Source organism: Enhydra lutris, unplaced genomic scaffold, assembly GCF_002288905.1.
Source record: "Enhydra lutris kenyoni isolate GAN:26980312 unplaced genomic scaffold, ASM228890v2 scaffoldscaffold3, whole genome shotgun sequence".
Classification (NCBI taxonomy): domain Eukaryota; kingdom Metazoa; phylum Chordata; class Mammalia; order Carnivora; family Mustelidae; genus Enhydra; species Enhydra lutris.
Window position 1 is genome coordinate 36,301,993 of NW_019154087.1, and position 13,982 is coordinate 36,315,974.

The 13,982-nt window shown below is 32.4% G+C and overlaps 1 protein-coding gene across 2 annotated transcripts in view; it reads right to left on the minus strand.

The window, feature by feature from the left end:
* LOC111155139 (glutamate ionotropic receptor delta type subunit 2) overlaps positions 1-13,982 on the minus strand; it is a 1,452,064-nt gene that overhangs the window by 1,130,688 nt on the left and 307,394 nt on the right. For both annotated transcript variants that reach the window (XM_022515215.1, XM_022515223.1), the window contains exon 2: positions 10,833-10,988. In XM_022515215.1, coding sequence (XP_022370923.1) covers positions 10,833-10,988 — 156 coding nt within the window. The remainder of the gene's footprint in view (positions 1-10,832; positions 10,989-13,982) is intronic.

Consider the following 13,982-nt stretch of genomic DNA (forward strand, 5'->3'; position numbering starts at 1 on the left):
GTGTGGGTGGAGTGTAGCAAGAAAATGAGGACTAGCACAACAAGAATTCAGAGCTAGTAGCAGTGAAGTGGTAAACCGTCCTGGTCTGAAGGGTAGAGAGGAGAAGAATTTGTGGGTTTCTGAATGAAAGTGATGTAGAACAGCTGCCGTTAGAAAAGCATGACTTTCGTTTAAGGTACACAGCCAACCCAACATGACTTCAAACAGGAAACAGAAAATAAATACCTTGACCTCATTGTCCCTCCTACGTTAACATACCTGAAACACCCAAATAAAAGACTTCAACAGAAACCAGGGTGTTCTAGGCACTATTCTAAAGGCTTCAAGTATGACAAGTTACCCAACCTAGCTGCACCTCAGTTTCCTCACCCGTAAATGCTAGTAAGAATAGTAACTACTTTTTAGTTTACAAGCAGTATAAAGATTAGGAAGAAAAAAAATGAAGCAGCACTTTTAACAGCCTATGGAATACAGTAAGGAAATGTTACTTGTTATTAGTGGATTTTACAAAGGGGGCTATTTTGTCAGAACGTGCAGCAAATATAAAAGCCACAAAATGATTCTTTCCAAGTTTTAGATATTAATATATCTCTCTACATTACTCTGTATTATAAGACCAGGAAAACTGAGTAAAATTCTTTCTTTAATTTGTTTAATTTAATTTCATTTTCCTTAGAATAACATTTACATGAAAGGCCCAAATGTTGCCATAACTATATTCAAAATTAGAATTATAGAAATGTGAATTTCAAATCCAAGAAAGATCCAGGAATGACATCTCCATACCCAGATGTCCGTGAACCTTCAGGATACAGCAGTCTTTCCTTGGGAACATAATTCACTGCCAAAGGGAAAAACTAAAGCAGATTTGGGTAAAAAAAAAAACAAACAACTCATGAGTGGTATGTTACCCAAAAAATAATGACTTTGAGGATGAAAATAAACATTTGTAAAGCAACAGATTAAAAACTTGAGAATTCAAAAATAATCTCATGCCTCAAACATAGAAAGCCCATGCCTCTGAATGGTTTTCCCATATGCAATAGCCAGGCCTGCTATTTGCTCTTTGCATTACTGGATACTCTGCAACCTCAAATCTTGACTTCTATGTTACTTTTTAGTATCTTCCATAATCTATCAAAAATAAACTCCTGGTTTTAAATCACACACACACAAACACCACATACCCTACCCTTTATTTTCTTTCATATTATTATTTACTTTCCTTTATATCATTCTTTTCCACTAAAAAATTTATTTATTTGCTTGCTTAGCTCTTTTTGTATATCTTTCTTATTGGATTATAAATTCCTTGGGTGGCTCAGTGAAATTTGTCTCACTCATTTGTATAAAGTCCTCACCCAGTGCACAAACAGTATATAAATCATCTTACACATAAGTGAACAATTATGTTTTTAATTTTTGAAACAATAATGAATTGTACTCAGTAATTCCGTCTTCTGACAGTTGGTCCACCCTTCCCATATGTAAACTTTAACCGATTTCCAAAGAAAGGATGCTAAAACTGATGGTCCATTCTGTGTTCTCATGGAGCCCTGGCATGAAGTTTTGGATAATGAATGATGGTGGCCTGACATCAAATCCTCCCTGTTCCATTTTAACAAACATAGTATATAAAAATTTAAAATTAAAAAAAAAATTGCCCCTTGAAAGGCATGAATCAATATTGAAAGAATGACCTAAAGAACAAAGTGTCTGGTAAATTTACTATATATAGTGATACATCATATATAGATGACACACATAGATATGACTTATGGTGTATATGTTTCATATACTCATATGTACATGTATGTGTATATATAGAAATATAAACATAGACATAGTAGGTTAATATGGAGAGAAATCTCCTTTAAATGGGCAAAGCACTTAGAAATTCAAAACAGAATAAAAAGAAGAAATCACTAATTCCAAATAATAAGGTTACTGACAAGTCAATGTAACAGAATAAAAACAGGTTTGGAAGAAGGTAGTATGAAGCTGATATGTCAGTTTCTTATTCTTTCACCATTAAGAATGTGTCTTTTTTTTTAAATCCCCTAGTTACTTTCTATCACCTAAGTTCTCTACATCTTGCTCAATTTGAATAATATGAATAAGTACTCAGGACTATCTCAAAGTATTATTTATCTTTTATAAGTGTTAATTCAAAAGCAAAGTACAAAAATTATTACTGAATATTTAAGGCCATTCTATTCAGTCTCTGTAATAGTATTGTTTTTGACTTGGAGTTACAGAACTTTTTTTCTCAAAAATAATATATTTTAAGAAAACATTTTCCACTTTGGAATATATTTTCATTTATAGTAGACAGGTTAAGTCATTTTTTATTTTCTATGTTTTAAGTTTTTTTATATATTTGAAAGTATATTTTATGGAATGAGTTTAGCCAATCTTACCATCATATTGTATTATTCTATCAAAGACCAAAAAGCAAATATGTCTTGAAATAACACATGAATTCCTGAGAAACAACATGATATCATGTATCATTGAAGAAGAACAGTACTGAGAATTCAAAGAAACCAATGACCAAGTTTTTAAAGTTAATATTTGTCCATGTATAGTTGAAATGAAAATGTGCAGGACATAGAAAGATAACCTTTTAAACAATCATTTTAGAAATAAACTCAAAATACCAGAGATGATGCATCTCTCAAAGCATAAAGCTTTCCTTGAATTCATGTCTATATCCGACCTTCTTCTATTGCTCTTCTACAACATCATGTCTCTCTACAACCATTTAGTTATGACTCAGTGCCTTATTTACTTCACTGATTGTATTCAGCCCACACAAATCATCAGAAAGCTTTAATTTGGTCTCCACAGGCTTTCTTTACTTCCCAGAAATGGTAACAAGGTATTTTAAATCCTCTCAACCCTAAGTACACATTTTGCAACATCACTACTATTTGCCAAATAAATTACACTACAAGTATAATTTTCATCTTCCTCTGCTGACTAGCAGAACTAGCCCAGGAAGCAGGGGGGTGGGGGGAGAGCAGAGGCATTTAATTTCTATATTTTTACAACCCAGCATTCAGCATCTTGATAAGGAAAGACTCAACTGGGAGTAAAAAAAGATGCTAACCAGGCAGATAATAAGGTTACTCTAATCAGTGGTATCCATGGGTACCACCAATATATATGGTAGAAGGTGTCTGGGAAGGTAAGGCCAGGGAGCAATAGAATTTACTGACAGACACATGCAATGGTACTAAATCATCATATACTCCACTATTAACATGTTTTTAGATTAGAAGAGAAACCTACATATGATAATTACTACCCCATAAAATCATCATATAATAATCACATAGTCATAGTAATCCCAGGGAGTATGTATTTAGCCCAATTCTACATATGAAGAAACTGAAGTTCAGAGACATTAGGTGTGCTTAGGATCCCAAAGATAACAAGAGATGGAGCAAAATTCAAATAAAGGTAGATTTATTGAATTCCATGACACACACACTTTATTTCCATGTTTTTTTTCCCCCAAGAAAAACAAATGGGATCAAATTTAAGACATATACTCAGTGAAATGTAGATATGCTAAGTGCATACAATACAATATTGAGAATCAAGCATTAAAAGGGCATTGGATGAGGAGTTTAGAAAGAGCACTATAGTGGCAAGGAAAAGGAGCCATACAGGTCAGGACCTAATACATGGTAATAAAGGTCAACCTAACCATGGAAGACTACAGGGCAGCCAATGGAGAGCACAGTCTTTTGCTGAGTAATAGCTCAAGGCTGAATGCTAAGCATCCAAAAAGTACTTGCTTGATTCATTCTCTTCTTTTCCCAGAATATGCAATTTCCTAGTGTACATTGGTTTTGTGTATGTTCCTTTCAAAAGGAGTGTTTCAGTGATAATTCTTTTGAAAATTACAAGGTAATTGAACAAAATATTGCATGATTACTAAAAGACCACACATAGTTCGTTTCCCATAAACCTCACATAACACTTGCCAAGGACATGCAAAAATAGGTGTTAAATATTAAAATAATTAAAAACCAGGTCTTTTTTTGTTCTAAATTTAAGCAAGTAGACTGTAACATTTGAAACACTGATAGCAGTAATACAGGTAATAGTTTAAAAATTCTGCATATAGTAAAGTCATCTTTAATGTGAACTTAAACTATTTTTATGACTACACAATGGACTCTCATAACAACTATAGGATGTAGGTAAGTGTGGTTTTTAATCTAACAAACCATATATTCAGAGGTACTTTAAGACAGATAGGTGAATCTTTTACCAAGTCAGTATCATAAAAGACCGATTAAAAACTGAATTATGCTGCCATAAGCATGCTGAAAAGGCTGAATGAGAAGAAAGTGGTCTGCTATTACCATGTGAAAAATACTTGGTAGGAAGAAAGAACACTTAGCCAACAACAAAAGAATAAATCTTTACTCTGCTAAACACAGCTTACATAGAAAGCTGTTAAAGCTTCTTCTAAATAAAACAAGATCCAGAGTATCACATATTGCTAAAATATATATTTTATGAGGTAACTTACACAAGAGTACACAATTGTAGATATGGAGGTAAAAGACTTCAAAGCAAAAAGGCTATAAAATTATGATATAGAGGTCTATAACATCTGAATTTCAATCCATCCACAGTATCAGAGACTTGTTACTTTAACAGCATAATACTGAATTAGATAAGGGAAAGGTTTACTGATACAGGAGCACAATAATAAATCATAGAAAACAAAGATTAAGCCGTACAATTTGTATCTTCATTAACTTTAAGTTAGAAAACAATGCATTACCTTAAGAAAGATACTCACGCTCTTTTCCGAAAAGTAAATATTTTTTAAAAGGTAAAATATCTTGTTCCTTTTTACAATTAATATCATTAAAAAGATAAGTTACAGGTAGAAGGCATAATGACTGGTCATGCTCTAAAAATCCACAGCCCTTCCCAAGTATATTTTTAAAGCTTCCTGCAGTTATAACGCTGTGTCCTATATTTCGTTTGTAATCTCCTATTATGGCTGGCCCAATCTTGGAACACTACTAGGCATTTAAAAAGTACTTGGATAAATTGATTTTACTGAGTACTCTTGAAATTAGATTCCAAAAATATTTTAATTCTTCTTGACGGGCAATTCTTCAATGAAAAGGGTTACTGAGACGCTTAAAAGAATGCATGCTGCTCTTGTCCCTAACAGATATAGAATTCTTTATATTTTAATCTACATTGATGGTGGGTACTAAAGATGACACAAGAGGAAGATTCTGATTCCAGATCTTATTGGCCAGTCCTTAGAATATGGCAGGTAGAAAGGAGAAGTGATCCTGGGGTTGACAGTGGATTGCTAAATATCCCAGATTCATGGAGGGAAGAAGACGGTCCAGCCAGCCACTGAATGGACATCCAAAATCCCTCCTTTTGTGTGGGTCTTTGGAAATGACCAGTCAACTGCAGTAGCTCTTCCTTCCACCCCTTCGCACAAATGGCTGGGCACCAGTTACACTGAGCACTGGGCCTGGAGACTGGGATTCAAAGCACAACACTTGCTTTGATGTGGGAAGGAAAGGTGGAATGAAAAAAAAATGAATAAATAAATGACTGAATGAGCAGAATTATACCTGCATGATGTTCGGGTTTTATTTCTTGGCCCCCTGGACCCACCAATCCTCAAATTCAGTTTATTGTCAGGCAACTGAGAAAGTAAGCTGGAATTGAGCTATCAAAATTGGTCCAAGAAAACACAGGCTGAAGAGCCATACACACTGCAGTCCTATCCTAGAAAAGTTGCAGAATCCAATCTAAACATTTCCAAATTAGCAGACTTTTATCACAGAAAAGATGTCCTATTAAAGCTGAGAGGAATATAAATTATGAGACTAAGCCCTTCAATAAAGCATCATATAGAACAACCACATAAATCATTCTTTTACATTTACATACTCTTTGAACAAGACTACTCAGATTTAGCCTATGGCACCAGAAATATTCACAGAGAATGGCAGTGTGTTCTGGAGAAGTGCATACTCCTACTTAGACTTTCTTACAATTCTTTGGCTCCACTGTTCTCCCGGTATCTCTTTTACATACATGGTATAGATGCATGTGTCTTTTATTTATAACTATAAAGAAATAAGACAAATTCCATAAGGTATAAATAAAAGCAACCACATTATTTTACACTTAATTTTATTTTGGAAGATATATGAGGCAAATCTAACTGAAACCATCACTGTGGTAAAGTAATATGTTTATTTTTTGCAAAAGACTTTTGGGAGCAAACAATAATCATGTTGGATATACAAAGGAGTAATCTGAAGGTGGACCAGGTGGAAATTCAGATGATGAACAGTCTTAACCATTACTGTTTTTAAATTAAAAACAGTTTTTATAACTATATTATTTATGGTTTGTGATAAAGTATAAGTAAGAATAATTACAATAGGTGCCACTTTTTCTTTCAAATAGTATCATTTGTGACTCTACAGCATAATTCTGTCCTTAAACTTTTCTTACTATGCATTTCACCTTTAGGTGTTTTTCTAGTAAGAACAAATATTTTAAAAGGTTTTAACTGTATTTTGCCATTCAATATCAATACATGGTGCTTTACAGCATTCCTGATATATCCAATGAATGCAAGAGTTATGCACAAATTCTTATTTCTGTGTACAACTTCCTATGTGAACATTTTTATAAATGCACTCCCCTTATTTTCCCCTGACCTTGTTTTCTTGGAAATCCCCACCCCTCATGGACCAAAGTGGTGTCAGCCTCAACTAGAAGCCAACAATATAAACAATTGCTATTGCTTTCAGTAGAGAAAATCAGTGTCTTTCACACCACACACGTGTTCATCTATGTTTTATCCAGTTTATAGACGACACAGAGACAACAATCCATAAGAGAGGAGTAAGGAGAGTAATCTGGTAACAGCTGCACTGATCCAGGTCAACTAAATCTGCAAGAGACTGTGTCTAGATCGTGGTGATAGTAATGAGTTCTTTATGTTGTGGTGAATGGTTGGTTGAGATGGCAGGACCAAGGACAGGTGTCATATACCCTCTTAATTTATTTTTGAAGTAGGCCACCGAAAAACTAGGAGGCAATTTCAGCAAGTTCAGTTTTGTCTAAGGAGTAAGTAAATAATTATCATTTCTAGAATGCTAAATTTCTAAATCTGGAAATGCATTCTACAGAGTCATGAAACGTTCTATCTATAGAGATGAAACTAATCTTAAAAATATATCATGTTTGATTTTTTTTTCATTATTTATAAATGAGAAAAACAAGGATGAAGGAGCAAGAGTGATTTGTGTAATCAACTGGTGTTGATCAACTAGATTGGAAGATTTCTACTATTCCATGCTATCTAAAACCCATGAACTTTAGTATCAAAACATATAAATCTGCTACAATTTTCTATTCTCTAGAATACTTATTGAAGTCCTAGAATGCAGTGTGTGTTCCCTCTCATGTCCGTATGGTTAACAGATGTAGCAAGGATGTAGCAAGGAAAGTAGGCCAGTGGTCTGAAGGTCATGGCTTAGTTCTTTCTCTTGCTACACACTTGTACTGTGTAGGAGAATAACTTAACCACTCTGCTCTCAATTACTTCATCTACTTAGGAAAAACATTCAACTAGTTTTATATAATTGTCCACCTCTGCCATTTTCAAGATTTTCAAAAATAACCCATGTGATTCCTGCCTACCATGACAAAAATAATCCTGAGTTAAGGTATGAAAAATTGTTTGCCCCCAGTTAACACTCTACAACTCAAAGGACAAAATATGAATAAGAGCTTATCAACAAATACATTCAAAAGGAAGGAAAAATAATTGCTAAAATAGGTTGTTTAATTCCAGATTACTTTTCTAAAAGCAGGAATTTATTTTCTACTGTTCATTTACCTAAAAGTGCTGAGATTAATGTTACAGGCTAATGATAAAGATAATAGATATAATCACTGATCTTGAGAAAGGATTATTGATCCTGTGTTATCACCAAGATATCTTCTTCTATAAACTCACTGTAAAAATAATTATTAAATATTATTATTAAAAATAATTATTACTATGTAAAACTCACTGTAACCAAAGCCACAAAGGTGCATTTTAATAGCACCAATATTCTAATACTATTTAAGTGTTCATAGGCTATTTATCTTTAAATCCTTCTCCCGTTAAATGCTGATAGTAGAAAGATAAAGTAAACAAAAAAATTAAATTTTTAAAAATAAAAATCAGCTCTTAAATATGACTGGTTGGAAGAAATTCTAACAATAAAATAAGTTGAGGATTTCGGATTGTTAGATTTCTTCTTTATTATTACCAAATCCCTATATCCTTGATGGTGATGTTTGTTCAAGGATCAGACTTCCAAATTCAAACAAATTTAAAAAAAAATGCAAAACCATTAATTTCTTACAAGTTCATCACTAGTGGTAATGTGTAAATGACCAGCAATAAACATATCATTGAATCTGCTGTCCTTCTTTAGAACGTAAAAAAAAAAAAACAAAATAAGCTGATTTAAGACCTTCTGGGTTATAGATTTTAATGGTATTGCAGCAAAGATAAGATCATAGAAAAACTGGCCATCCTTGATGGCACAATGAGGTTTTCTCCTAAATTACTTTCTCAAAACATTTTAGAAAATACCCAAATTATTTCTTGTTCTTTTTTAATTGAATATTTTACTTTTTTTTTTTCAGACCAATTACAGAAAGAGCTCTAGAATTATTTTTATTTCTAAAATTAGCCAACATCTTTCTTTATATTGAATGTGGAAACATATTAGCTCTAGGGCTTCCTAGAACTTATTTCAGGTTCATTACCCAGAGCAGACTATCAAAATAACTGGTCCAGAACATCCTGTTAGTATCAGAAACTATCAGAAAAACTGTCAAGCTCTTTCTTCTTTCTTGACAAATATCTAGTGGTCTCTGTCTCTGAAACTGAAAACTTATTTCCTTTCTCAATTTGCTTTCAGTGCCACAAATTCTTTCAAGGAACAGTAGTTCTTTTTGAGAGATATTTTTGCTTCCAGAATTGAGCTGACAGCAGAATGGCTACACAAAGCAATATGTGAACAGATTAATTGTGGTATTTTAAAAATTCTTTGCTTTTCAAATTGTAGTCTAAAGAAGGTGTGATGGACATATTTTTCAGACTTTGTAATTCCCCTCTACCCATTGTGTTGTCTTCATTTCCTTATTGCCACACTTTTAAAAGTGCATTTTTAAAAGGAATGGATATTTTAGCATGTCTTCAAAGTTAACTTACAGTTATTAATATGTAATCAGAGGAAAACCACAAAAATAAATCTGTCCTCATTTTTTTCCTGCACTCATTCCAGTCATTAAAACTAAGAGTTGAATAAGTAATATTCTTTTACATTATTGGGCTTTCCTCAAATTCTACTTTATTATTTTGCATATTGCTTTATTAATTATAATATTAATTTAGACTGTTTTTAAATGTTTCAATAGAAAATTTGCCAATGTATACAGTTATGCAGATCCCAAATTCCCATAACAATTCTGATTTTAAAATATAAATAACTAGATGTTTTTATTAAACTTTTTAAATTGGTATGTACTTAGTAGCATTAAAATTCTCTATTAATATAAACACCATACTTTTTGCAAAAACATCTTTCACTAAAACACTTCTATTTATTTCATTAAAATAATATTTCTTCACTCCATCAAATTATTAAGAAGGAAAATCTATTAGCTCACTAATCATTCTACCTGTTCTCTTACTGACACAAGTAAACATAAATAAGCTTCAATAAGTAGCCAATGTTATTGGTCAAAAGCATATTCCAATAAAGGTTACCTGTACATCATGCAGATGCAACATTAGATGAACAGCATTTTCATCTTTATATTTTCAAAAATATTTATATTTATTTCCCTAACCCTTTCAATATTTGTCTTTAAAACTTCCCTGCCAAACTTTAGTACTTTAATATTCTTGTCCATCTTTTCTTCTGCCAAATCTTCTTTAAGTTTTTTGATGAAACAAGCACTTCATTTGACTAAATTTTTTATTGGTATCTTTAGTCTAAATATATTGTCACAATAAAACATAACCTAGATTAGCAGAAAATAGTTTCATGAACAATGAGCGTTTTGCCAATCAAAAGGCTATTTCATTAGAATAATAACATCAAAAATAAAATTTGATTACTCTTATACCCTTCAATCAAAACTTTCATTCATAAAAATGATCATTCCAATATAATAAAAAAATTTGTATTTATATGATTGGTACCTATGAAAAATGTTAATTCACTCAAATATAAAGAGAGAATGGAGGCAAATGCTTTTAATATTTGGCATATTATGTTAGGATGCCAGTGTAAAATCTTTGATTTGCATGTAGTGCCTACAGGTTTTCTTTCTACCAATGCATTCATTATGAATACACTGAAATATGTCATCACATGTTGTAAGAACACTCAAGGTGGCCCTTATCTCAAAAAAGTCAAAGCTAAACATTTAGATAGAAAGTCACAGTTTTAAGGAATGTTTAATTTACACTACAGTCCTAAAATATTATAAAGCTTTTTCTGTAAATTTTTACATTCATTTTCACATATACTTCAATTAAAACAACTTTCCACACTCTGCCCTTTCAGAAGTGGAGTTCAGGATCAACATCTATCACAAAACAGCACTGTTGAAGTAAAGCAATGCAGTAAAGACGCAAAAATGATATCCAGGCTGATGGCTTTTACAAATCTAATTCTATTGCCATTTGAATTGAACCAAAATACAAATAAAATAAAAACTGGACTGCTGATCGACCTTACCTTCTTGAACGGCTTGAAAAGGATTGCTTCCATCAACAAAAGTCACCGAAAATGTGATTTTCTCAGTCTGTAAAATCTCCTCATTCTGGTTGAGGTCACCAACTGCTGTGCGAAACACCTCATCATCCTTTTTGGCAGATTCATCAAAAATTGCTCCTAGAAAGAAGTGAGTGTTGCCATTAAACAATAACATAAATATTCTGTCTTGCTCTCTGGAAATATGCCAAAGAGGCTTATATATTTGAAAAATGTATACTTTCCCTTAAAGCATGCACTTTATTTATTACTGAAGCACACTGTACTGGAAGCAGTGTGATAGCTAGGTAGGCATGTGGTTACTTCTTCCAAATGGAAATGAGGAATAGTACATCACACAATGATTTCAGGAAGAGCTTTAGTAAGACAATATAATCAGTCCAAAAATCTTCTGCAGAACGAAGTAGCTAACACATTAGACATCTCCTATTATAATATCTTTAGGAGTTCATAGTCTGAGGAATAGTTTTCTGAATAATAGGAGATACAATCAGGAAACTTTCTGAGATCCATTCACACAGTGTGCAGGGATCAGACTTCTATTGTGATCTTAATTTATTTTTCATTATTCTTTTTACTTCCTTCTTTTCTTTTTATCTTGAAAAAGGGTTTCAGTATATTTAATGGTAGTAAATTCAATAACATTTATAGAAAATTTAGGCACATATAAACCTCTGAGCAGAGGTAATTTAAGAAGTAATTTCTGAAGAATTAACAAAAATCCTGGTGGATATTATGGCCTTTTTCACTCACATACAATAATAATGATGATAAGAGTTATGGCTAACTTCTGTCTGGATGATTGCCTGTCAGCAGGGTGGAGCTTAAACATACCAGTGCTAGGAGTAAACTGATTTCAAATTCTGACTGCAGCTTGTTAAGTATATGACCTTGAACATGGGATTCAAATTCTAAACCCCACATTCATCATTTGTAAAATCTAATAATAATCTGTAAGGGTTATTAACTGCTTTAAGTTTATCCATGTAAAATGTAAATAAATTGTGCTAACTACATAGTACATTTTCAAATAAACACTGGTGTTTTCTTATTTTTAAATACTGTAATATGACATTTTACATTAATATTTCCCATATTGCAGAACCTCATTCAATCCTTAAGATAATTATGTGATACACATACTACTACGTACACATACAGTTATAAAAACTGAGTTTCAGTGCAAAGAATATGCCAAAGGAATAAAGGCCAGGGTCCTTGACTCCAGTGTCTTTGTTCTAAATCACTATACTCCATTTCAGGATTAGACCCATAAGAAATAAATGTATTTTTATGAGGATCCTGACTCAGATCTGGGAGATTCTTTCCCATCTGGCCACACACGCCTTATTTGTGTTCATTCTGATTCTGCTAGTTCTAAGCAGGAACACATTTTTAAATTATTTATTTTTAAATTATAAACACAAGGTCAGTGTATTTTTTTGCCTTTTTGAGTGAATCAAATGAATTTGCTCCTGCCAAAAAACAACATACACCCCAGGGTCAGTAACGCGATAATGGAGTGGCTATACATACATACCCATATACATATCCACATCCACATAATATTTTTCTTGAATTAATATTCTTTGTAGTGTGTAAATATAAAAATAGAATTGTGTGTGCATTAAAATGACTTTTTTCCGAATGTAAATACAATATGGATATTACATACCCACATAGAGATAAACACAGACTATATATACAGAAACAGTTATACATGTACATGTTTATATCTATACATACCCACACATATGTATATGTAGAAGCAGACGTTTTACATATGCCACTTCTGTTGATTTTATGCATTTGTGACTAAAGCCCAAATTGGCCTTCTAATGAAAGACAGATCATGATATTCAACATGCATTATTAGAGTCAATACATGATAAAGCAAGGGTGAAACTATGTCTATTTCTGACAAGTGTGGCAGGTTACTTTTGCCCTCTTCACCTTAAGTGGCCTGATGATGGGGAGGCAATTATTAATTTTCACTAGAGAAGGCGGAGTGTCTAACAGGCTTTTTCTGTGAATCTAGCTTTCCCTTGTCACCGCTCTTTTATATTTGCCTGAAATGTACTAACTTTGACCAGCCTCTTCAAACCCTTGCTTTCTATTTCCTATAGTATAATTTGAATAGCTTCCCACAGCTAAGAGCATGAGCAAGGACAAAGATTTTTAAATTGATACATGAAGTACTCCCTAATTATATTATTATATATCTATTAGTCAGGAAATTAATATTTTATTAAAATATATATTATAGATGTTAACTTTTGACCTCACATATCACTTCTGAATCAGATTGAAATCTACTTTAGAAACTGTTTTTGTGAAATTAGAGAGTAAAATGTTGGATGTATCTTGCTCATTGAAGCCACATTCATGAACATGCATTTTAATTTGTGGTAATTGTTATGAGAATCTAGATTAATCATTACATTTAAATCTAATACTATCAGATCCAGATATACAGATTTCTTTAGCAGAAATTAGAATTATTACAAAATTAGAATTAGAAATTAGAATTAGTTAGAAATTCTAACTTTAGTTAGGAAGTGTGATATAGTGTACTATAATTGGAGCTGAAATAACCAATTCATTTAAACCGGATAATCTAAATGTCTATTCACAAAGAAGTGATGTATGCTTATATAAAGATGCTTCAGCTTGTCATGGATTCTAAGTGGGTCTTTTAAAAGAAGAGTTTTTAATCAACCTTGTTTTTAAAGCAGGTGATATTACTGACTTCTGCTGAGTATTGGCAACATATTTTTTAATGGAAGCATTTTAATGTTAAGTAACAGGTATACTTAAGACTGCCTTAAACATTAAACCTGACTTAATAGGTAGCAGAAACCTACAGAAATGATAGCAAATTAGTCAATTCCATGCTGGATTAAGATATACTGAAAGAAAATACACAAAAGAAGTAGCTCATCTTTCTGCAAACAGCAAGAAGTAAACAGAAGAAACATTTCATCTTACTGCACACAGCATAACCAAAGAACAGGAAATCCTACCAATATTTCAAATCCAGTTATCTATTTACTTTTTTTCTTCAGCTATAAAATCTCATCGTAGATTTGGCTTTTAACCAAGAGAGTAAAGGCA